Source organism: Malaclemys terrapin, chromosome 2 (assembly GCF_027887155.1).
Source record: "Malaclemys terrapin pileata isolate rMalTer1 chromosome 2, rMalTer1.hap1, whole genome shotgun sequence".
Classification (NCBI taxonomy): Eukaryota; Metazoa; Chordata; order Testudines; family Emydidae; genus Malaclemys; species Malaclemys terrapin.
This window is the reverse complement of record NC_071506.1, coordinates 211,394,626-211,421,473: the sequence shown is the minus strand read 5'-3', so window position 1 is coordinate 211,421,473 and position 26,848 is coordinate 211,394,626. Positions and strand designations below refer to the sequence as shown.

Here is a 26,848-nt window from a genome sequence, read left to right as displayed (position 1 = left end):
GGAATAGTTTTTTGTTGGTTTGTGTGTGTGGTGAAATTGATGTTTACTGACATTTACTTATACAAATCTAATCCTTCCAACTCTAACTATAACTATCGAAGGGTACTGTAGCCAGGAGCTGCCTAAGAAAGTTGATCTAATATTTGATAATACTATGCTTATCTCCATTTAGTTTTGTAATCCTTTTACTTTCCACTGCACAGCTTCTCTCCTCATCCATCACTAATGGATAATACTGCCAACTTGTGGAATTGGGAGGTAGTCAGATGATGTGGTGGAGGCTGTGGGACTAAGCCCACCCTTCAGCTCATGCCAACAGATTTTTTTTTCCATACGGCAGCAGAGCAAGTTGGTGGTGTCTCCTGACCATTTTGTTTTATCACTTTGAAATGAAGTCACTACTGCATGAAAACAGCTTCTAGCTCTGCTCTCCCACTCCTGATGTGAGGAATTACCAGAGTATTGAGGCTCTCACCCACTGATGTCTATGGGACAGTATTTATTGAGTGGGCTCCCTCTACCACCACCACCCCATCACAGCAGCAGAGAAGCCCTGGAAGCATCAGGATAAATCCAAAAGGTTCTACAGGCATCTTTGAGAAACCTCAAAGGGTGAGCTATGCCTTGCAGACATGAATTGACAGCCCTCATGCTGCCACGGTCTGGGGTTGAGAGGCTGAGCTATGCCCTGCAGCCACAAGCTGCTAACTCACACTTTGCTAGGGTATGGACTTGAGAGGGTGAGCTGCAGCCAGAAGCAGCCAACCCTCACTATGCCAGGGCATGGGCTTTGAGTCAGATAGGCATGTAGAGACTCAAATGCTGCCTGAAGCTGTTACTCCATTGTGGGAGGCTCGACTAGGTACATGAGAATTCCCTCAAAATACTCTAGGTCCCCAAAAGACCATCCCCTTCCTACAGCAACAGTTAATGTTATTAATGAGCAAGTGGGTAAAATCCGGGTTTGAACCTTTTCCTCTTTGTTTTTCCCCCCGGAGGGAGTGTTTGCTGGGGCTTCTTTACAGAGGCTCTGTATCAGGCTCACTGCCCCTGCCCCACCTTGCAGCATGTCTAGGCATGCAGAGAAGTCTGTTATTCTTGTGAAACCCTGCCTGAGACTGCAGAATAATGGAAATGGTACCTGTCTGGCTTTCAGCCCTAGAACCTCACAGGGAAAGGGGCTCAGTCTGAAAGGCAAGAAGGAGTCTCTCTCTCCACCCTTTCACCTCTCTGTAGGCTGTATCCATATGTAAAACATAAGGAGCACTTTATGCAGTCTGTGGCCGGAACAGAGGCATATGAGGACTCCATTCCTCACGCACTTGCACCATTGTGGGATTACAAAGAGGAAAACAAGAAATCCCCTCTCTTGTTCAAAATGACTCCTGTTTTACTAGGTAAAGCCCTGAATGGTAGCAGGTCTCCTCAAGTACTATTACACCTTTTGATCTGAGTGGTTAACTAAAATTTGGAGTCTTGTGGGTTGTTTCCATTAGGAGGATAAATTGATGATAGAATGATTTTCTTTGGTGAAAATCTTGTTATTTACAAATAATGTACTCAAAGTCCTGTTTCCTAAACACAGCTGGACTCAAACAACAGGAAATCATTTCCTTGCCCAAGCCTCTTTTTCCTGCCAGCACTCTGCTCAAACAACGCTCTTGGTTTTCTTTCAGAGTCACACTACAAGTGCTTCTCTGGCTATCCTTGGCTTTTGGCTGCCTTCTTGTTCGCTTCTGTGGTATTTCTGTCTACATCTGCACTCTCTCACACTCAGTTCCACCAGAACAATACCCAACCAACTGCATTTGCATCCAGTCCCCAGTAAAACCACTCTGCCCACAAGACTTAGCTCCTGCTTGGCCATTCATGTGGCCTGTGTTTTGGGCGGTGACTCCTGTTTCAGTTATCTTGCTCCAAAAAGGTGGTTAAATGCTTCTTTTATTCATTCATTCATTCAATATTTATTCATTTATTCTGAACAAAAGATGAGTATAAACCCACCAGCTTCCACAAGGTTTAACCCAGTATAATAGTTCTTACATGGGTGCTAACCAGTCTGGAGAAGCAGGCAGGGTCCTTCCAGGCTCCTGGGGCTCCAGGCTCTAGTGTGCTATTCCCGCAACTGAGGTATACCTACTAGCACTACTCCTGGTTGACACACACCATCCCAAATAAACAAAAACAAGAAAACAAACCCACACCTCCCACAAACAAAAAACAAATGCTAAATTAAAATGTTATATAAGACATAAAGAAATCTCATACATTGTGAAACCTAAGGTTGCAGCAGCAGTAGCTCAACCAGTGAAAAATATAGTCACACTTTCAGAAGGGACTCCCTTCCAAAAGATTCCAGAGACCATAAGAGTGAGGACACTGCACAGTAGTTTCAAAGCCTCAGCTATAGCCATTCACACCATATGTTTTTCTTGTGCTTACAAAGGAAAACCTACTAGGTGCAAGCAAGTGGCTCATCATCTAAGTGCAAGTTCCTTGCTTGCTCATTACAAGCAAGGAACTTGCACTTAGATCATTAGGTTCTGATGTGACTTTGGACAAGAGCAGTGACTCCTAAGTCAGTGGCTACAAAGAAGCTATGTTGCACCCATGAATGGCAACAAGTTTTCCTAAACATATACCTTGTGCATTCCAATTTTTACAGGTGGGGAGCTATATGGACATTATAGAAATTAGTTGCTGAGTATGCAGAGAGGGCTCAACCCTCCCTATCAGAGCCACCATAACAATCTGTTGGTCACTACCAACACCAAGGGTATTAAAAGAGGGGCTGTTCTCCAAGCAGTGGAAAAAATCTGGAGCAGAAACTCCCAACAAAGCCTATATATATTTTCTTCCCAAACCAACAAAATCTTCAGAAACACGAATCTTCTTTTATCTTTGTCAATCAGAGTTTACAGTTCCTGTAAAAGGCTCTTCTTTGTGATTCACCCTCTGCACCCAGAGTCCTAAGAAATGGCTTTTAGTAGTCACAGCGAGGCTTAGGTTACAAGTCATGCATCAATACCCATTCATGGATAACATTCTAATCATTGTTCTGTGCCCAGACCACTTACCAGCTCCTGGAAGGGATTCATATCCACCAGTTCTTCAAAATCAAGAATCTTTTAAAATTACTGTAGAGAATTCCTTACTCAGGGGTCAGAATAGGCCGGGCTCTGGCCATAGTTTTACAACCACAATAAAGATTTTTAAAGATCCAAAACTTCACAGCATCAGCCATTTTCTGGCTCTGATCATCTGTAGCCGGTTACTTCAAACAGCCAAGATTGTTGGTGCCGCCCACTGTGTCAATCCCTGAATGGGATTTCTAACAAATTTCTAGCACCTCCAGAAATCCTTTGGAGAACATAGAACCACTCACTGAACATAATGGAAAATTAGGTGTAATTCCCGGATCACATCTAAATGTCCTTTTGTGGGCAGGTAAGTACAAATAACATGCTGACAGTCAACACATTTTTTCCTCTGTAGACCCTTGCAATACACATTGTGGAAGCAAGCTTCGGAGCAGAGGGTACATGCCTGGAAGACAAAACTCCCAAACCTCAGAGTACATATCCTTTAAGTTCACTTCAACAGCTCTATCAGTGATCTGAACAAAAACATAGACATGGCCACACAGGTTCAGAACAGTAGTCCATCAAGTACAGTGTCATGTCTGTGACAATGGCCAGTACCAACTACTTCAGAAGAAAGTGCAAGAAAACCTGTAGTGAGCTGTTACGTTGCTCATACAGAAAGCTTTCTCCTACCTCCCATTAGAAGGAAGCAAGAATATTGCTTCTGATTGATTGCATGTGTTAAAATCTCTTCCAAAACCAGGGACTAAGCAGAGGTCAGAGCTTCTCTGTGGCAATAAAAAAAAGTACTGATGTCCTGGGCAGATAAGAATAGGCTGCATTTCAAGACAGTTCACATAAGGGAGGTAGAAAAGAGGAACAGGAAGAACTAAAGACCTTCTCTAGTCTGCAACTGGCCCAGAAGGCCCTTTGGACTTGATAGATGATGAAGGAACTTGCATTACACCTACAGAAAACCCCAGACTTTGTAAGGAAGGAATCCTTTTCCATCTGGACCAGGACAACTTGCTGTTAACAGTCCGAACATTGGAAGAGAACTATATTTCAGCAGGGTTACTCCATTTGGCTCATCAATACTTTCTGATATTCTGACTGAATTCAACCAGCATGTTTCATTTATTGATCTAGTCAAATTACATTTCTGGTGTGTGGGGAAACAGAAAGCTCTCTGGGGCAAGGACTGTCCTTCTAGTTGTACTGTGTTGAACATGATGAGGCCCTAGTCTCTTGATGCCACGATAGTAGAAATAATAATAACCACCACAAAGTTGTGGTGATCTCAACTACACTTGGTTTCTCCAAGATGATTGATTGGAGTCCTACAACCAAGCGGTATAGAAAAGTAGGAATAGCCAGCCCTAGCTGGGTTCTTTAGGAGGGACAGGTGACTTCCCATTTGAGTATCATCATGTGTCAAGTTTAATCAGACTGACAGATTAGATAAGTCTGTGGCTGACCTTTCTAACTGCCATTACGTCCAAAAGACAGGCTTTCCAATTAGTTCCTCTGTCCACTTTTTTGTTGTGAGGAAAAGGTTATTCATGTAGATCAAGAAACCCTTTTGTTCAAATAAGTCTTTCCACAATTACTAGAAATAGTTCTCAAGTTGTTTTGTTCCAATTCTCAACACTCCTTTGGACGCTTGTGGCATAAATGGACATGCCTAGAACTCTGAAGCTATATCTCAAACATATGGAGTACATGCACCAATTGTACTCTGTTCATCTTATTTGATCCAAAATGCAAAAGTTGGGCCTGAAAATTGCTGCCGACAAGATGTTAAAATCCTGCACCAATTGGCATGCTAGGCCCTTGGGAAACTATTAACAAACAAGTCAAGGCTCCCTCTACGATGTCTCTTAGTGGCATTGTGGGGGGCAAGTATATGAGCCTCATGTGAGGAAGATTTGCAAAGCAAGTTTCCATTTCTCTGCAGAGGCATTCATTGGGAGAAATAAGTTGCTGGGTTGGTTCCCAAAATAATTCCTTAAATTATAAAGCTCTTGCTCTATTTGGGGGGAATGTCTATTTCTTCCTGTTATTCTATTATATTTAAAACTGCTTCCGCCCTCCCTTACTTTGTGATTCATTGCTCACTTCTTCTCCTTAATGATGAATAAGGAGAGAACCTGTGTAGCAGAATGAGAAATTTCTTGCCAGATAATTTTCTTTCTGTTAGCAGCTTCTCTCCTCATTCAACCCTACTCTGGTAAATTACCGGAGTAGTTTATAATAAATTGAAATTTTTGTCCAAAGGGAGACTTGGACATATGATTGCCTTAAGGTTATTTGTATATTAAGTTGTCTTAATGTTAATTGTTGGTTGCTGATGAATTTCTACAGCTTTAGAAGAACTTTTCTGTTGCACTGAGGCAACAGGCAGGGCTTAGTCCTGGAGCCTCCAGCAGCAACATTGGACCTCCTCTGAATTCCACAGATGGGATGTATTGCCACATTAGTGATGAATGAGGAGGGAAGCTGGTAATAGAAAACCATCAGGTAAGGAATTTCTCATTCCTAATGTTGAGAGTGGACCCCAAAATGCAAACAATAACTAATATTGATCAGTTTACATATAAACAAAGCTACCTCATTACAATCTTTACATGTGTCCTAGTTGTTGTTCCTTTTGTATGTGCATTTTCACATTGGTATATTCTAAATCATCACCTATGACTCCCTTTCTCTTTGGTTTTGTACATTTTTCTTTAGTATTTGTACTTGCAGTTCTAATTGGTCACTCTCACTTCCTGTTAATAAAGAAAATAATATTACATTCTTCCTTTACATCTGAGAAATGTTAAGCTTTGCTTAGATTACTAAGGAAATCCAGGCTACAGCTGTCAATTTTTGTTATTATTAACTGGCACATTTTGAAGAGTTCCATTGGTTCTAAAATGGTACATGGAATTTTTCCTCTTTCATTTATGATTGTTTCCAATATACTTAAATAGTGCCAAAAGTGGAAGACTGTACATGTGATCATTGACGTATTATCAGGCTCAAAGTGCGAAAAATAGATTTTCGCAGCTTGTTAATATCTTGTAATTATTTGTCTTGTCCCAGATTGCTTATTTGATTTGCCCTGAAGGACCTGTGGAAATATTCATTCACCCACCTTTTTATAACACCACATAAATTCACAGTGAATTAGCTAAGTGATTCACTGGATATTATTAATCCACTGTATTGATTCAAGTTCATGTGACATCTGAAACATTTATTTAAAGTCCTCTGACAGCCACCACTGGTATATTTTTAATTTTAGCAGATGAAACTGTCTATATTAGATAGCTTTTCCAACATAATTTACAGGTCAAGAGTTACATTTTCTAACACAAATTGTAATGTACAGTCTCCTCTGTTTTCCTACAGTGTGTAATTCATAGAACAGTCATATAGTGGTAGGCTGAATAGATACAGTTTCAAATGTTTAATGTTACCTGTTAGATATATATTTGTTACTATATTTAAGTTAAAGGTGATGAAAGGGAATTGCAGCAATGAAGTATCTGTAAGCCAAGGTTTGTACATAATGCCAGTGTTTTGTAGTCCGTAAGAACTCTTTCAAACCTAAGCTTCATGGTCTGGTAGCATTAAATTATTATGGCATTTGAACATGGATCTCAATACTTAATTCCTCAACCTAAACTGTACCATTAGCTCTAATCCATACTAATGTAAATGAAGAAAGTCTGTCTAGACCACATGTTGGATTGAGCCAGTATGTCTGTATAACCTAACACTTCTTTCTTGGATCCAGTTTGCTACTTTCTTCTATATATGTATCCTCAGGTGCTCAAACAGTAGAATAGCAAAACGTTTGGGGGGGGATTTTTTTTTTTAGTTTTTAAAAAAATCTTCATTGTACTTTGCTCCTCCTTCCCTTCTCACTACTCCTGAGCAAATAAGCAGAGCAGTGAGAGAAGGAAAAGTGCAACGGTTTTCACTCTTTGAAGTGGAGTAGTGCATAGGCTTCAGGGAGAGGGTTGTTTGTGCTGTAATTGTTATAGCGGCTCAGCACTGTGCACCACAATTCAAAAGCAAGTGCTGAAAGCATTTCCGCTTACTAGGCTTGAAAGCACTAGCCCTGGTGGGGCATAGTAACCACTCAGACACTTGGCTAAAGTGAAAGGGTGTTTTACTAGGCCTGGCAAGAAAGGGAAGGTTGCAAATACTCTAGGGTACAGTGGCTTAAATAGTTACAGGTCAAAGCGATCAACAGCAGTTCTTGTATGGGCCCCTGAGGGCAGTCTATCTGAGGATTGGAGCTTTTTTAAGGCCTAGTTCCTCTCCAGTCCAGGCTCTATTCAAAGCAAATAGGAATTTGCAGGTTTCCAGACCAGGATCAGTTAGTGGGTTAGCTCTCATTGGGGTCCCTTTTCACTGGCTTCCTGTCCAACCTCTGCTTCTCCCCATAAGTCCCACACCCACCTGGTCCCTTCTGCATGTCTGACAGAGGCATCCTACTCCACAGCAGTTCCCTGGCTTCTGCTACAAACTGCTCTGTATGCAGTTCCCTCTGGGTTTCTCCCTGCATCTCTCTTCCCTGCAACTTCTGGCTAGCCATGCCACTGCTGCTTCTCAAAAGTGCCCGGTCACTTCCTGGTTCAGTGTCTTTGTGAAGTTTCTGCCCGCTGCCTGGCCAGAAGGAAGATATATGCAGTGGAGAGGAGATTGGTAGGAATCATAGTGTCCTGCTTAGCAGAGCGATCACAATACTTTTCATGTCACCGAATTTGACCCTTCCCTACTACTGTAAGTGGATGCAGAGCAGTTGGGAGGAACAACAAGGGATTAGGAATAGAGTACAGCTAGGAGGGCAAGGAAGCAACCAGGAAATGGGCTGGGGAAGGAATCAGGAGTGAGCAGGAGAGGAAGTAAAAAAAAACTTTAAAAAGAAGAGAGAGAGAGACGAGGGAAAAACAGAGAATATAAAAGACAGCAACAACAATTAAAAAGACAGCAAAAAAAGAGAGTCTGAGAAACATGGTGATCATTGTGTGTATCGATGGATAGAGGTGAGTGAACAGTATGCACCGTGACAGGAGGCATAGACAGTTAATTTTTTTTAAAGGAAATTATTAATTATGGTATCTGGCATTTTTACAAGTGTACTGGCTTTGCTTAGAAGTAGAATCTGTAATATGAATTTTAATTATTATAATTTTAATAATTGTAAATGATCATTTAAAACTATAAATGATTAAATGTTACTACAATTAAATATCAATCTTTTAAATGCTTATTAACATCCTCATTTGATAGTGATAATGTTTAATCTAAATTTCATGTCATACTATATGTAAGAAAGGTGGGAAGACCTGATATACTTGGTGTGGCTGTGGAATGCTGAAGTAATGGGTTTGGTGAGTGGTGAATGCAGGAAGTAAAGCTTTTTTGAAAATAGAAAAGAAAATAGGGGGAGTTGAAAAGAGTAATGCTACTTATTTTCCAATCCAGCCCTTGATCTAGATAGAATTTGTTCTCTTTCTGTGACTGTTCATTTACACATTGTTTAAAAAAAACAGCCTGTTTTTAAAAGCACTGAAGCCAACCTCAAAAATTGGAGTAAAATAGGGATACCATATTTTAAGTGTCCAAAAAGAGGACACTCCACGGGGCCCCAGCCCCGCCCCTGCACCTGCCCCGCCCCTTCCTGGCCCTGCCCCAACTCCACCTCCTCCCCTGAATGCTTCGCCCCCTGCCCCTCCCCCTCTCCTGCTTCCCGCGAACATTTGATTCACAGGAAGCCTGAAGCAGGCAGACAGCAGATAAGTTGGGGATGGGGATGGGGCGGGGGGAGCGAGGAGGCGGCGGCGCAGCCCAGTTCAGCCCTCACGGCTGAGCGGCTTCCTCTGGCGGCCGGCCGGCTCAGGCCAAGAGGCTCAGGCCCCGGGGCCCCGGCCGAGCACCCCCAGCCCCGGGGCCCCGGCCCCAGCCCAGCACCCCCGGCCTGGCTCCGGCCCCGGCCCAGCACCCATGGCCCCCAGCCCAGCATCCCCAGCCCTCGGCCGCGACCCCCGGCCCAGCGCCCCAGCACCCCCGGCCCCAGCAGCTCTGGCCCCCAGCCGAGCACCGCCGGCTCCTCCCTCCCTATTTTCCCGGACATGTCCGGCTTTTTGGGGTTTCCTCCCGGACGAGGATTTGAGGCCCAAAAAGCCAGACATGTCTGGGAAAATCCAAACGTATGGTAACCCTAAGTAAAGTATACACACCAGCATTTTGCCTATGTCTCCATAAAAGATGTTACTTTCTGCTGTGAGTCTTAAATATTCAGCCTAGGGTTGCCAACTTTCTAATCGCACAAAACTGATTCCCCTGTCCTGTGCCCTACCCCTTCTCTGAGGCCCCATCCCCCCTTCCTACGTCATTCGGTCTCCCTCACCCTTGCTTACTTTCACCGGGCTGGGGCAGAGGGTTGGGGTACTCGAGGGGTGAGGGCTCCAGCTGGTGGTGGGGCCAGAAATGAGGGGTTCAGGGTGCAGGAGGGGGGTCCAGGCTGGAGCCAAGGGGTTTGGCGTGTGGGAAGGGGCTCAGGGCTTGGGTGCAGGCTCTGGAAGGGAGTTTGGGTGCCTGAGGGGATTCCGACCTGGGGCAGAGGGTTGGGGTGCGGGAGGGAGTTCCAACCTGGGGCAGGCGGTTTTGAGCTGGGGCAGGGGATTGAGGTGTGGAAGGGGGTGTGAGGTGTTGGCTCTGGGAGGGAGTTAGGGTGCAGGAGGGGGTTCTGACTTGGGGCTGGGGTTTGGGATGTGGGAGGGGTTGGGGTGCGAGCTCCGGCTGGGCAGCGCTTACCTCAGGTGGCTCCCAGAAGCGGCCAGCATGTCAATGGGAACTGCGGAACCGGCGCTTGGGGTGGGGGATCCCCCTGGCTGCCCCTGTACCTAGGAGCCAGACATGCTGGTTGCTTCCAGGATCCGCACAGTGCCAGGGTAGGCAGGGAACCTGAACTTTTAACGGCCCAGTCAGTGGTGCTGACCCAAGCCTCCTGGGTCCCTTTTCGACCGGGCATTCTGGTCAAAAACCGGACTCCTGGCAACCCTAATTCAGCCTGTTCTTCATGTTACACAGTCACTTAAAATATGCAAACCCATTTGACGTGGGACAGTAGCTGTTAAAAATCTTTAACTATCCATAACACTGTCTTCTCTAGAACATAATTTCACAAGATGCTAAAACTTTGCAAAATAGTTGCTAGTGCTAGACAGAGAGAGCCTGAAACTTCTCTGTGAGGGTTATAGTGGCAATGCAGAAATAGCACTGAAAGAGGCACATCAAGTAACAGTATTTGTATCTAGGGCATTCCATTACTGCACTTTGCCTTATTCAAGTAACTAACAAAAGTACTTCATAGTTCTAGAAAGATTCAGGCAGACAGGAGCTTTACAAATATAAACACAACACTAAATCCTTTCACTTGCATAGCTTCCAAACAAAGAAGCTAGCAGCCTATTGCAAAAGAGGTTTCCCTCACACCATTTTATTGGAAAACATGCATAAAATGTTTTGTCCTAATATAACCTTGTAAACAGGGTGAAATTCTGTCTGGATTGATGTCAATGGGAGCTTTGCCATTGACTTTAATGGGGCCAGGATTTCACCCTGAGACTGGTAATTTTAAATTATATTTAAAAATTACATGCTATTCATTTCATACATATTTATCACACTATAGTTTAGAACTACGTTAGCATCCGTAATTTTTGCCATTTAAAAGAAACAATTTTAAACTGCAAAGTTCACATATTTTACCTTTTTTTTAAAATTGCTCTGCAGGCCAATTCAAAGTTTGTTCTCTCTCTCTTATACATGCTTTTTAGTCACTATGTTATATTCCTCTAAAAATACCATTCATATCTGACTGTGTGCTTTAAATGAAAAGGGGAAGTTTGGTAACCCGCAGATGTGCCCCTTGTGTATATGCAGACCACATCATAAAGACACCACAGCCAATTTGAATAAACTGACTGTATCTAATTTGGACTGAGTACCGCAGCATTTAGTTGAGACCTCTTATCTATTGAGGGAGTAGTCTTTCCAAGTTGAGGATTAGTATTCTCTTGGCAGTGTGGGAACTCTCCTTGTAGAAGGTGTTGTCAGATGCTACCGGTGTGGTGCTCTGCTTTCTCCTATGTTAATATCACTCAGCTGCGTGCGTGTGTTCCTTCTGTGTGCTGTCCCAGCTCTGCAGATAGCTGACACAGCAAACCCGACGAGAACCCCCAATAACCACAGAGTCTAGTAAGGTACGAAGGCACCTTGGCCAGGCTTATTGCGACCCTGACACAATTGCAGTTCCCCGTAGATTACTGAGTTTACCGGGCATACTACGAGAAAGTGCCTCTTGGCAATGGACTCAGCTCAGTCAGTGGCAGGACTTTCCACTGCCCCCTCGGCTGGACAAAGACACCACCCCAGGGATACATTTTTATACACAGGTACAAACAAGTTATACATCACTCCTGACGTATTGAGGTGCAAACCCTCTACGCAGTAAGGTGCCGCCTCTCACCTTGTACATGTTGGTTCGATCAAAACAACTCTATCCATCATTTTACCCTTTTGCCCCTATCATTGGGATGGGTCGGCCTGTTCCATGTTATCTGTGGAATGTTCCAGTATAGTGTATGTTCTGATATCTGGTGTCCAGTACCTTTTAGGTATGTCTCTTTTTGCAGCATCAGCCCTTTCCTTGCCAGCTTCTGTGAGCAGGGCCTGCCTCTGGCTCACAGCTTAACTTTGCTTTATGTTAGCAAAGTCATGACCATTACTTTAGTTCAGGCCTTAGGCCTCACACCGGGCCTCTGATACCAAGGTTTATATCTCAGGGCCTCCTCTTACTACAGAAGGTGTCTTGTATGAATGGAGGAATGGTGTTTGATGCGCTATTGTTGGTTTGTAAACAGTTGCAGCCAAGCCCTGGCTGTATTTTATAAATGTTACGATAGGTTTCTTCCAAAAATTTGCAAAATATCTAAGAACTAGAAATAGCCAAAGTTTTCCTGACTGAGAGCTATAAGATTGTTGAATAGTCCCCCAAAGGAAATAGACTGCAAAAAGTTCTAGAAATTATGCTTTAGGGGAAATATAGTATGGGAAACAAGCTTGCTCAGGGAAGGGGAAAGGACCGAATGACCTAATAGATCTTTTCCTTTGCTAATTTATGATTCCTTGCCTATTGTAACTTTTAGATGGATGTGATGCTATTTCTTGTTCACCAGATAATTTAAAACAAATGTTATTACAATACATATCTCCTACTTCATTATGATAAAGTAGAAATACTACGGTAAAAGAAATTTTAAATTAAAACCACTTTTAATAGTAACATGGCTTTTTTTAAATGTCATGCTCTCAAAGGTAAAAGGAGAGAGTTAGGCTGTTGTTTTTGTTATAGATTTGCTTAGCACTGACAATATTAAATAATACTTTTTAAAAACAAATGTGCTCACCTATCTGAATGTCTCAGATTATTAAAATAGAATATTTTAAAACTTTATTTTACTTTTTTCTATTTATACTGTTTAATGTTTTCATTTCTCTAAAGATACCATCTGACGTGGTGGTTCTCATTCTTGAGAACCACCCAGGGCAAGACAGGTGGAAATCCCTGAGCTCTTCACATTTTTTTGGTCTTCTAAGCAATAGTGGCAGGACAGAGCACATACCAGTTTAGGTTGTGCCCAGCCTCTGAGCTTACATGATTGTTGCATCATATTTATTTTCAGGGAACAATTTTTTTTTTTAAAATAGGAGCCTATAGTTAGGCTCTTAATTCCATATATAGGTCCTGAATAGATATCCTGATTTTCAAAAGTGCTAAGCACCCAATAACTCCTATTAACTCCAGTAGAGCAAGAGGACTTTTCTGATGTCACATATGTTTCCACCATAGAGAAGCATCATGATAGTAACTCCACAGGCGAGTATCTGACATTTCCCTTGTTTTTTTAAAAGTTAGCTAAGACACTGGGTTTTGACTTGGTGTACTGGTCTAGGAATCTACAAATGTCACCTTTGCAGGGCTGGCCCACCACATTTTGGCACCTGAGGCGGAGAGCTCAAATGACGCCCCCACGACCCCTCGCTTGGGCCAAAACTTTGAAAGGTCTCAATTCTGCCTTCTTCCTGTTCTACTCCTCTCATGGTACTGCTCTGCTACCTACCCCAATAAAGGAGAACTAACAATTTAAAATGCCTTGTTCAAAAATTTTAAGTAACACTTAACTTTCAAACGCCTGAACAGCAATGTAACTTTTCTTGTCTGCATAGTAAACACTGGCATTTTTATCTGTTTGAATAATCAAAGTGGTGCTTTCCATGCCTTCTTGGTTGCAAAGATTTGAACTGCTTCCTGAAGGTCCCCAGTCTGGGCCAGCTCATGCTCTATTGAGATGGTTGCAAGGTCAACCAGCCTCTCCTGTGTGATTGTGGAGCATAGATGTGTTTTTATTAACTTCAGCTTGAAGAAGCTGCATTCTCCACTGGCAACTGTTACAGGAAGTGTTAGAAGTACGTGCAGAGCAGCAAAAGCATTTGGAAAGAGGGTGGTTATCTGATTTGTGCACGTATATTCCAGAACAGCCTTTGGAAATGGTCCTTTCTGCTTGATCCTGCTGAAATGTATCTTGAAAGGGCTTTCAGTTCATCACCTAAATCACTCCCATCAATATTGCGCATGTCGTTATGTGACAACAATGTCTCTACTGCCCTGCATTGCTGGTGTAGGTCTTCTTCAGGTTTAGTGAGGAATTTTGGAATATGATACAACATCCCAAATATACTGCTGTGTTCCTTGAGCTGCATGAAACGTTCTTCAACTGACTGTATTGCACAATCTAGCACCTGGTTAAAGAATTCAACTTTGAATTGTTGTTTGGGGTCTCTTATGGGATTATCCTGTGCTTCGTAATCAAAATGTCGTCTTCTTCAGTGACTCTTGTATTCTTGAATGGGTGGGAAAATAGCTTCAGTGTGAAGTTCCTCTGTCAACTTCTGTGCACTCTTCAGAACATTTTGAGATCCCTCATCTGACTGGTAAGACTGTAGGTATGACTTTGCTTTGTCCAGTTGTTCCATTGCTCCAGATATATCCAGGTCAACACCTTGGAGTCTCTTGCTTACAACATTTATTTCAAACAGTATGTCATGCCACAACACTAAGCCACACAGAAATGTGAAGTTATGTATGTTTCTGGTGATTCCATTTCCCTCTGCCACTCTTCTCCCATGAACAGTTCCTGTCATAGCATTATCCTCCATAATGGCAACAATGGCATCATCGATCTTCCCAATTTGGTGTTTGATAGGCTTTATCGCCTCCACTCGACTTTCTCATCATGTGGCACTCAGTGGTTTCAGTGTCAGAGAGGATGTTCCCAGATGTTGCTTCAAAATTTGCCATTGATGAGTTGATGCAGAGAAAAATACATAGATACTTTGAATTACATTAAAAAATTCAGCAGCTTCACTAGAAGCTGATGCTGCATCACTGACCACCAAGTTCAATGAATGAGAACTGCATGGGACAAAAAATACTCGAAGGTTTAACTCTCGGACCTGTGTCTGCACTCCTCTGTTCTTTCCTTTCATGTTGGCACCGTTATCGTAGCCCTGACCTCTCATGTCAGCTATCGCAATTCCCGTATCTTCCAGCTTTTTAAGAAGCACATTTGTCATACCAGCTCCTGTAGTATCATCAAAGTCAATAAATTCCAGAAAATGCTCTCTGACAGTCACCATTGCAGGGACATTTTCACTAGGTTCTGTTGTTGTTACAAAACACACCATTGAAGTAATTTGTTCCGTATGGATGATGTCAGGTGTGCAGTCCAGAATAACAGAGTAATATCTTGCTGACTTCAGATCTGCCACAATCTTCTGTTTGACTTTTGTTGCCAGTAACTGCATGATCTCATTTTGAATTTTTTTTTCAAGGTAATGGTGTGTGTACATTTCTTGGGTGGTGACTCTTCTTAGATGCTCCTGGAGTACAGCATCAAACTCAGCCATCAGCTCCACAATTTTAAGGAACTTTCCATTGTTTGGCACATACAGACCTGACCTGAAGATCCTGGCTGGATCATTGAACTTAACTCTCTTCAGTGTGCCTTCAGCCATCTCCCTGTAAATCCATAGGAAGTATTGGAATTGGAATTGAAGTTAAGCCTCCCTGATACCTACGGAATATATAAAGAACTGGTGGCAGAGGTGGTACTGTATCTTAGATCAGAAGAGCTGAAGTCCCCATTTTAAAATGAGTTTTGCATTCAGCTAAGTTTGTACAGGATGTACAGCTCCAGAACAGCACAAAGACTTCTGGATATTTTTTTTTATTACAGAAACTAGAGTCAATAATGCTGAGAATTTAAGAAAATCACTCCGTGTAAGTGAATTAATTTTGAGTTTGGTGCGTCATGAATTGGGTAGAATTGCTGTTCTCTGTATCTTTCTGATGCTTTTACATTAGAGGTAGAAGTCACTTTAATTAAGTTTCCTTTAGTTCTAATCAGGCATTTATTTAAATAAATGAATCAGCAAGGATACAGAAGGGGACTCTGAATCCCATCATTCAGCTATGGCCTTTCTTTCATTGTTGCTAGGGAAAAACAAATACATATTTGTACAGCAAACTAATTTTATTTTGCTTATAGGCTGGATGAAAATGCAGATAGAAATTTAAAAAAATACATTTACTGTAGTTAGCTTATATCATGCTAGGCATATTTGGACCGCAGGCAGGCAAAGACAAGAGGCAAAGTTTGAATGTTCTTCTGTATTAAATAAATCCTGGCATCACAATTTCGTTGGATAGAATGTGAACTAAAATTTCAGTGTCCTAGAGTTTAAGGCCAGGGACCTCTAGATCATCTAATCTGACCTCCTGTATATCACAGACTACTAAACACCACCAGCACACACGCACTAAATTCAGCAATTGAAATTAGAACAAAGTATTACAGCCCTCTGGAGACTATTGTGTGCCATAGGCGAAGTGGGAGAGACTGAGATGTACCAATGCCCGAGGACCCTGCACTGCAGGCATTGATTTCATGAGATGTATCCAGATGATCCTAGCAAGTGATCTATGCCCCATGTTGTGCAAAGGAAGGTGGAAAAACCCCAAGATACCTGCCAATCTGACATGGGGGGAAATTCCTTCTGGATCCCGAATATGGCGATCGTGATCAGTTAGATCCCAAGCACATGAGCAAGACACACCAGCCAAGCATCTGAGACAGAGAATACTAAGTGCCACCTCAGAGCACCAGGCCACCCTGTCCAGTGTCCCAGGCCACTGTGGCCATCTCTAAAGCTTCAGAGAAAGAAGACCAAAAAAAAATTCCGAACACCTCAGGGGTTCCCCTCCTGAACCCTACAGTTGATGGGCTGAAGCCCTGAAGAATGAGATTTTAGGAACATAATACATGAACCAGAAGGAAGCTCCAGGGCCAGCCCAGCCCTCTACCACTGTAGGCAAATCCATCATACAATCCCTCATAAATTTATCAAGCTCTGTTTTAAGATTAATTAAATTGTTTCCATCCCACCCATGATCACAGTCAGTTGTTCTTGTGCCAACATAGTTGTTTAGTTTAAATAGTTCTTCTCCCTCCATGGTATTTACCCTCTCCCTCCCCCATACGTGTTTATAGAGAGCAATCATATCTCCTCTCAGCCTTTGTTTTGCTAGGTTAAACAAACAGGTTGTTTTAGTCTTCGCTCGTAATCAGACTCTCCATTCCCCTGATCATCCTGCACATGTTTCAGTTTGAATTCCTCTTTGCTGAAGATGGATAACCAGAACTGTACGCAATACAGGGCCTTGTACTGTGGCACTAGCATTTCCCTAGCTCTACTGGAAATATCTTGCCTTCTACATCCTAGGATTGCATTTCCTTTTTCACAACCATATCACATTGGTGGCTCATAGTCATCTTGTCATCAACTAACACACCTAGGTCTCTCCTCTCCTCTTTCATTTTCAACTGATTCCCCCACAGCTTCGATCAGAAATTCATTGTGCTTTTTACAGACACATGCAGCTTATTCATTTCCAGTTTTTGTGACAGTACTGTTATACACTTAGTTATATGTTCACTTGTCTTTATACCACTCTCTACATATTTGATAAAATCACACATTATTTAAAAAAAAAGGAAAACAGCTTAAACTTTAGGACACTGGCGTTTTCAAAACACTCATTGAACGATTAGGGAAGTGCATGGCTAGGTAATCTTTTAGAGATTGTGTAAAAGTTACTTTCTCGTGAGATTGCTTTCCATATTTTAACGTTCAGGTCTCTTTCTCTTTCCCTGTATGTAGAATTGTCTAGAATTAAGTCATGCTAAGTTCAAGGCTGTGAACTCTTGAATTCTAAAAATGCCACTCAGTACAACTAGCTTCTCCCCTCCCCTTCCTCCTCACATTTAGGTTCATCACAATCTGTTCTCTTTGCTTTGGCTATATCTTTCAATCCCCTTTCTCTCCAAAGAATAGCTAGTTATTTCTTACTTGTTTCAGTGTATCTTTATGGAATTTATTCTCAATATGCACTGCCTTAGTATACGTGCACGAATTCTGTTTTTTCTGATATTATGAGACCTTTACCTGTTAACTGCAGGTGGTACATGAACAGTTCCTTTGGCTCAGCTTCATCCAGTCTCCTTCTGCTTCCACAGACTCTTGATTGATCATACAGTCTTGTTACTGAGAAGCTTCACATAATGACTTCAACTTCCCTCAGCAGATATTTTTGATGCCTGGCATCCTTGCTTCACGTTGAGCCCTCTCTGGTAATTGAGACAAAACCTTAACTGTAGCTTCAGGAATAACACAAATCACCACCACTGCCCTCTTTCCAGATTTTATTTTTACAAGGGAGTAAATTCATCTATTTTAGCAGCAGATTGCCTGGCAAAGAAAAGGAACTGAATAAAATGAAGTTTAACTCTCTTTTCCAAGGGACATTGGGAGCCCTCCAATGATAGTGATGCATTGAGCACTAGGGTCTCTCAAAAGCCTGTCACTAGAAATACTTTTTTTAAAAAGATTAACTTCAATAATTTTACAAGAAAAACATACAGTACAATATTCAGGACACTTCAGTACAGTAAAATTTATATTCAGTGGGGCTTGCTATTTCCTCTTTAACACCTTTAGGGTACGTCTACACTACCCGCCGGATCGGAGGGTAGTGATCGATCTATTGGGGATTGATTTATCGCATCTAGTGTACATGCAATAAAATCGATCCCCGATCGCTCTGCCGTCGACTCCGGAACTCCACCACAGCGAGAGGTGGAAGCGGAGTCGATGGGGGAGCAGCAGCGGTCAACTTGCCACCGTCCTCACGGCCAGGTAAATCGACCTAAGATATGCCGACTTCAACTACGCTATTCGCGTAGCTGAAGTTGCGTATCTTAGGTCAACCCCCTGCCCCCAGTGTAGACCTAGCCTCAGACTACCTGGCCAGGAGTCAGATGCTCAGTCTACAGGCAAATTCCATTCACATTTTTGAAATGGAGCATGTAATGACAAAGAATATGAATATGTTCCAATAATTTAATTTTTCCATCCTATCTAAGATTATTGTGTTACAATTCTTCTTCATGGTCACCATTTTACGTACCTGAAAATATGCCCAGGAAGAAGCGTCATATAACTATCAAAACAAAAGGAAAAGAAATAAGTTTTTGACCCTGTGCTACCAAGACTGCACGTTTGGGTTCCTAAATGTGAGAGATTTCTTCATGAATTATGTAGGTGCAAAGCTACCCCTCTGGTTACAACCCTGATATTGGCATGCTCTCTCGCCTCTGTTCATAGGATATGATGGCTACATAAACACAAACAATACGGTCATCAGCTACAACACATGGAGGCAGAAGTAGAGGTAGAACTAAGGGACTTCTGATAATGGTGATCGGAATGCTAGGTTACATAGGTTAGTTGTGTGCACATTTAGATTGTATCTGGTCATGCCATTAAAATATTAATATAAATAAAATATCTGTAATGTCTATTGGCCCTCTGCCTAGCCATTATTAGTTGAAAGATCCCTGTAGTCAGGTAGAAGTGAGTATTGACTAGGAGTTCAAAAGATGATGGGGGGTGGTTTTACAGGTTAGTTTAGGGAGGGAGGTTCCATGGGGTAGAGGTTACATGGGAGAAAGAAGAAAGGCATTTGTGGGAGAAGTGAACAAATAGGCAATCAAAGCCAGCATAGAGTCAGGATGCAAGGGCCAGGCTTGTTCATGGGAGGAGGAGAACTAGGAGCACAATTAGGTCTTGTTAGCAACAGCCCTGCTGGTAGTTTAGTGTACGGATTCCCAGGGTTCTGAGCTATCAGCAGGCAGAGGTGCTAGCCTGGCAATTCCCTGAAAATAGTGACTTTAATCAATTAAACTGACAAGCTTTCAAGCAACACAATCCCTTTACCATACTACGGAAAACAGAACATGGATGAGTTGTACAATGGGCAACAAATGTTGAAATGTAGGTACACTTGCAGTGCCTAGTTACTGTGTTATTCCTCATTTTAACTGTACAGAATGCCAGAAATACTACGGGTGAAGTAAATATTATGGTGTGGTACATAACAAGGTTTTAACTATGTTTATTATAGATATATGAGCAGATTGAAACCTTGTTATTAAATATAGGGACACGATAGATCTAAGACCTACTTTCCAAAAAAGTTAGGTGCAGTTGAGAGACAGCTTTTTTTTTTAATTAATTAGTTTAAATGGAAAGAAGTTCTATGGGACAGCTTCACTGCCTATTTTAATTTTGCAAAGAAAGGCCATAAATTGACACCCTAAAAAGATAATGCATTCTCCAAGAATAAAAACCTCTAACATTAAAAAATATATAGTTGTATAGATGTGTGATTTATCAATACATCCATGAAATATTTTTTCATAGATTTTATAGCAAAGAGAAATTAATCAATGTGCTATGCTGGTTCAAAAAATCAGTGAAATTATAAATGGCAGGTAAATACTAAAATTTTATTTAACTCCTCACACAGTCCTTTTGAAAACATGGCCAGTTATTAAAAGAATAGATTTAATTTGATATACTCTTCCAGTGTTGCAACTTGCGACCTTACTAATCTTCTACATGCGGTACCTCTAGGGCTCAGTAACTCCATTTGAAGGAGTTTGCTTATGTCCATAGACCTGTATAAGTACTGTTCACCATGCAAACAATTAACATATAAGCTGAACTGTCAGTCTCTATGTCTTTTGGTGAGAAAGACAAGGTGGATGGGGTAATACCTTTTATTGGACCAGCTTCTCTTGGTGAGAGAAGAGACACTTTCAGCCTCACAGAGCGCTTGTTCAGATCTGGTAAGACAGGCAGTTACCAAATAAAAACTGTCTGTTCAGGTCTCTCGCTTGTAAAATTCAGGCATGCTGTAAGCTCAGTGTGTTTTCATTTTTTTTACAAAGGAATCAAATTTGAATTAATTTAAAATTATTTCTTGTCATTTTAAACACTATTTAAACACTATTTGATTAGATTCAAAGTGATACTTTTTTCAGTTCTACCTTCGGATTCCGTTGTTTTGTTCGCTTCATTTAAACTACGCTGCAACAAGTGACACCATTTTTTTTTCCTACAGCAAATGAAACTTGCAGCCGAGTCATTGAAGGAAGAAACACATGGAGAAAAGAAGATGAATTGAGCATTAGCATGTGAACATGCTTTTAAAGTATTTAAAATCTTACTGTATTTGCACTCTACAATGTATTACTCAATAGATAGTATCTATTATCTGTACTTGGTCATCAACACTGATTGCTTGACACAATGAAAAATTGTTTCCCCTTTCCTTTTCCTCTTCATTTCATATGGAATATTCAACAGTTGTCTGGTGAGACAGAATACAGAGCATCACTCCAGTTTATGCTAGATCTGGTTGAAATATGTCATAACCAACTGGACATTATATCAAAATTATATGAAACAGATCTTTAAGAGTAGGTATCCTGATCTAAATGTAGTCTTGAACTGCAGCTTTTCAAGAGAAGGTGTGCCTGGTATATTAGTATACTTAATTCTTAGTGTACCATTCCTTATGCTTGTTAACCATTTTTGTCCTTGTAGTAGAATAGTTAATCATTTCCAAAGGCATATCTTTTTTTTTTCAAAGACAGCTTATTATACACTGTTCACAGCATTTACTAGGAAATTAATCTAAATTTTGTTTATTACATAGTGTGATGTCTGATTTTTTCCATAGGACCAATCACAAAGCTAGTTATTTGGAAATGTATACTATAAAATGAGATTACAATATGTTCATTTTATATAGAATCTCAATTAAATTATTTTCAGATGCTGGTAAGAAAGCATTTGGCATGAAACAGGCATTGCTGATTAGTAGTTTATGAAGATGAACGATGATTGTGTATTCTTTTCATTTAGCATTAACTCTGATTACCATTTGGTGGTTCTTCAGAACAATAGTCCTGTATTAATGGATCTTTTTGTTAACTGAAATGATAGTAACAGAGCTATTAAAATGAACACTCCATAGTTGTATGTCTGATACTTTCACACATGTACTGAGATATTTGACTCTTTCTTGCATATCATGAAAATGTAATTCTCCTAATTTTAAATGGTTTTCTGACGGTAATAAGCTCAAAATCTATACTTCTGGTCATGTGGCCTCAAGTCAATTTGTTTTCTATTGATATACAACTTTCATCTCTGTCAGAGCCAACTTCCCTGGATGTGAAATACTTTTATGTTAGCTACACAATCCTATTTGGATAGATCTGATGAAGATAATTGCACTGACTTGGATATATTTCAAAATTCTACCACAAGAGAACCTGTCACCTGAATACTTCATTACACAGCAAACTTTTACATTTGTAAATAACAAATACTCATGACAAAGGCTACTCATCACAGAATAACACAATTAAGCTAACGTAGAGCCTTCTGTGTGGAGTTTAAAGTTTTGATTTTTGGATCTTTAAAGTGCTAAATGACCTGAGATTACTCTTCTCTCTCTCTGTTTTACTGCCACAGCTGTGATCAGTGGAAGCTGGGGCTCCCTTGGCATATAAGAGAGGGAACTGCTGGCAGGGTGTTCTCCATGAAGACCCTTCAGCTATGGAATTCATTCCCCACTTTGGTCTAAAATAGCCCAGATTTATTAAGGTTTTTGGTATGTGCAAAGCCAAGCTCTTTGAACAGACATTTGGGGGAGAGTTGAAGATCTAAGGGTTAGATCTCTTTTGTGAATATTAGTAATGCATAATTTTGTTTTGGAATATGTCCCTGTGAGTGGTGGTTTGTTGGCAATTTGTTGTTGATTTAAGGAGAGATATGATAGAGATCTATAAAATCATGAGTGGTGTGGAGAAAGTGAATAACCCTTTCACATAACACAAGAACCTGGGGTCATCCTATGAAATTAATAGTCAGCAGGTTTAAAACTAGAAAAGGAAACAACACACAGTCAACCCGTGGAACTCATTGCCAGGGTATGTTGTGAAGGCCAAAAGTATAATTGGATTCACAAAAGAATTACATAAGTTCAATGAGGATAGATCTATCAATGGCTACTAGTCAAGATAGTCAGAGGTGCAACCATATCTCTGCGCGTCCCAAAGCCGCTGGCTGCCAGATGTGGGGACTGGATGATGGGATGGATCACTTGATAATTCTCCCGTTCTGTTCATTCCCTTTGAAGCACCTGGCATTGGCCATTGTCGGAAGACAGGATACTGGGTTAGATGAACCATTGGTCTGACCCAGTATGACCGTTCTTGTGTTCTTATTTATATTACCTTGGTTGCATAGGGATTGCATTTTTCATTGATGGCAAGGGTGCCTAGAGTGTGGCAAAGGCATTTTTATGGTAGTTAATTGCATGTAGAGGGAAAAGATATATAGTAAATACCATCAGAAACATGCGATCTACAGCTTGTGTTACCAAGAAACTAACCAGATGTAGACTAAGCTCCTCCATTGCTATTAGAGAAAGGGAGAAGAGGAACAAGGAAACTATGAGTTTGAGGCTCTGACATGAAACATTGATGTACTTTTTTCAAATAGCTTCTAAGTAGGAATTGGGTGAAGTACTGAGTGTCTTGTGAAATTACTGCAACAATAAAATTAGTGTCTTGATCAGAGACTGGTGTACTCCATGGCACACAGTGGAACCAAACTCTGTAGCAAGAACCCTTAAATTCCATTATAGTGTTAACTACTTCGAGGAGATACAGACATGTATTCCATTTAGGTGTGTGCGTGCCCAGCATGCTGGAGCTGGAGACTTTTGCCTAGCAGTATCCATAGAGGGGTGGCACTCACGCCTCATGGTTGTGGCCCCTTCCCTGGCCCCCTCTGTTCCTTTTCACCACCCAGAGCTGGAGTCAGAGCTCTGTGTGGTTGTAGTCTCACAACCTCCCATTTAGTCTCAGCCTAGTTCATTGTATATAATTAGTTAGTGTGTGTTAGTAGTCAGTAGATAGTGTTAGTTGCTAGATTGTGTTCCTGAGTGATGCCCTCATCGGGATTTAAACATCGTGCTTTGTGTGAAGGAGCGATCCTGAAGAGTGATCCCCCTCACACAGTGCTTGCTCTCTTGGTGAGGCCCACCTCAAAGAGTGTTGTTCAATCTGTAAATCATTCAAGAAGTGGACTTAGGTGATGTGGAACTTTCACCTCAAGCAGCACCTGCTTGAACAGGCCACATGGCCTGATCTAGTACTGAGGCCCTCCTTGGGCCAAAGATTGCCCTCGGGCTCAGAGAGCGCTGTCACCTTTTGTTCCAGGACAGGCACCTCTCCAAAGACGCGAAGGAGCCGTTCTCTGTCCTCAGCACTAAGGAAGAGGTCTCACAAGTCCAATCAGGACTATTCCAGGGCACAGGGCAACTCCTCTTCCTCCCCCAGGAAAAGGGTGGGCTGGACTGGGACTGGTTCTGGTACATGGGATGGCACGTATGCCTCTGACCCTTCCATGGTACTGAGTAGGAAGGGCAGGAACCCCGTGTTGTTGACTCTACTTCTGGTTTCCAGGCGTCCGCTGAGTCTAGTTGAGCCAGCGCTAGTCATAAGCAGACTAAGCAATTGCTTAAAGTCCCAAGCAGCTCAAAGGGGGTCCCCTTTATTAGTATGTGTTGGGGGGCAAAAATATTCCTGCTTAGGGCCCTCAATGGGCTAACATTGGTGCTAGAGTCCAGTACTGACAAGGGCGATGCCAATACTGACTGTGTCCACTGTGTCAACGTACCATGCTGCAGCAGACGTATTCTGCTTTTCTTTTCCATCCTCGCTGCTGGTCCAGGACTTTCCGAGGCTCGTGCCTTCGGCAGTCCCTCCAATGGAGGATGCCGCTGAATCTTCATGCCCCTCAGCACTGCACCCAGATGCTCCCCTCTCTGTGGTGGGGAAGGAGCCAGTACCGGAATCAGTATGGGGGACCTCAGTACCAAGACCCTCTTTGGCCCTTCTGTATTCAAAGCCGCAGATGCTCCCATGGCAGCTTTCACTGCCCTCGATGTTGTTGCACTTTGATGCTTCCGTACAACTGTTTGCACTGGAACCAACGCTGCCTGCAGCACTGACATGCTTGGTACTGATGGTACCACCTTCATCGGGGGAAATGGATGAATTGGGCCACCTATTGGCTCCCTAGGGCATTCATCCACCCATGTCTCCGAGATCCTGGGGCTTTTCTGAGTCAGTGTTGTCAACTTCCCACTCGATATCATCTGGTGAGCTCCGAGAGCCGCCACTGGACCAGTATGGCTCCCAGGTTTGGCATGCACCTCATGGCTGGGACGGAGGTCCTTGCCCTGGCCCCTACTGGCCACCAATGCGCTATAAGTATCTGTGGCCTCCTTGGACTCAGTAGGATGCTCCACACTTGCGGAGATCCCGCTCCTCGTGCCATTCAAAGCTGGAGTCACCCACTAGGTCAATTGTGGTGACTGTGGGTCAGCCGCAAGCCCAGACACAGGGCAGAGCCGCTGGAGTCCGACCATCCAGGTTCATCCTCCGGAGAGCAAGAGCCAGTTCTGGCTCAAACAAGAGCCACATCCTCATCGCCGGACAATGCCATGCTGCCTGGTTTGTCCTCTGCATCTATTCCAGAGGACTTTAAGGCAGACCAGGATGTTTTACACCATGTCGCCACATTTCTCTGCATCCAGGAGAACACCCACAAACTGGTAGACATTCTACAACTCACCATCCCTGGGAGAGTGGCCCTCCCAATTAATTATGTGTTCCTTGAGCTGGCGAGAGCCCTATTGAGTACACCAGCCTTGGTAACACTGGTGGATAAGCGCATGGAAAAGTGGTACTTTGTTCACAGGCAGGGATTTGAAGAGTTCTATTCACATCCAGCCCCAAATTCCCTGGTTGTAATGGTGGTGAATGACAGGCCCGGTAGGGTAGGTTCAGGTCTCCCTCCAAGGACAGAGACTTCAAGTGGTTGGATGTTCTGGGCAGAAAGATCTATACCTCATCATACCTACAGATGAGGATTGTGAATCAACAAGCTTTGCTGTCCAAGTATGATTTTCTGAATTGGTCAGCCATGTCTAAATTCATTTGTTGCAGAAGGCTGCTTGGAGGCCAAAACATCTCTGCAGTCCACCCTTGGCATTGTGGACACCACAGCAAGGGTGATGGCCTCAGTGTTAATTATGAGGAGGGCTTCTTGGTTGCAAAACTCTGGGATAGATTTGGACATCCAGCAAGCCATTGAGGACTTGTCCTTTGACAGATGGATGTTGTTCTCGGACAAGACAGATGACATTTTGCACTACTTTAATTCCAAAGCTACCTTAAGATCCTTGGTCCACAGAAAGACACCACTATGGGGCTCAACAGCAGCGATATTGCCTGCAACATTCCTTGCGCAGCTTTTCCCCTCCGCCCCCCCCCAAAGCAGTGGGACTACCCTAGAAAAAGGGATAGATCCCACAAGAGGAAGCAGTTGGGCTCAGGCTTTGGGTACCCTCCCCCAGCATCTGCTAAGCACCCATTTTGACTCCTTAGTTCAGAGCACTGGTCCAGTCATTTCTCCACCATCTTTGTCCCCGTGTCCCTTTGGGGACAGACTGGCCCCTGTTAATTACCTCTGATAGTTGGGCCCTAGACACTGTCAGATCGGGCTACACAATCCAGTTCCTTTCCATACCTGCTCCCCACCTCTCCTCCCCGTCCCTCTTCAGGGACCACTCTCACGAGATGCTGCTCATTGAGCAGGTCAGGTCTCTGCTGACATCGGGAACAGCAAAGGAAGTTCTGCCAGAACACTACAGCCACAGCTTCTACTCCCAGTACTTCCTGATACCAAAAATCAAAGGCGGGATAAGACCCATCCTCAACCTTTGGGTCATCAACGAGTTCATCAAATACATGAGGTTCTGCATGATCCGCTCTATCAGTAGTCCTCCCCAGGCTGTCTCATAACGACTGGTTTGCTGCTCTGGACCTCCAGGTGATTCTACTAAGCCACAAGACGTTTTTGTTTTGTGGTAGGAGAACATCACTTTCAGTATATGCTTCTCCCATTCGACCTCTCTTCTGCCCCCTGAGTCTCCACCAAATGCATGGCTGTGGTCCTAGCATATATCAGGAGGAAAGGAATTCACAACTTCCTTGATGATTGGTTACTAGGGGGTGGTTCCACAGAGGAGCTTCTTGCCCACATCAACATCATGTTGTGTTTGCTCGACCATCCCAAAGGTTTTATCCAAG

The 26,848-nt window shown here is 42.6% G+C and overlaps 1 protein-coding gene across 2 annotated transcripts in view; it reads left to right on the top strand.

Annotated features, from left to right (window-relative positions):
* The window catches only part of ANO10 (anoctamin 10), a 233,759-nt gene extending 212,109 nt beyond the window's left edge, over positions 1-21,650 (top strand). For both annotated transcript variants that reach the window (XM_054019806.1, XM_054019805.1), the window contains one exon: positions 20,734-21,650. In XM_054019806.1, coding sequence (XP_053875781.1) covers positions 20,734-20,796 — 63 coding nt within the window. In that variant the 3' untranslated portion in view covers positions 20,797-21,650. The remainder of the gene's footprint in view (positions 1-20,733) is intronic.
* Positions 21,651-26,848: the final 5,198 nt, after the last annotated feature.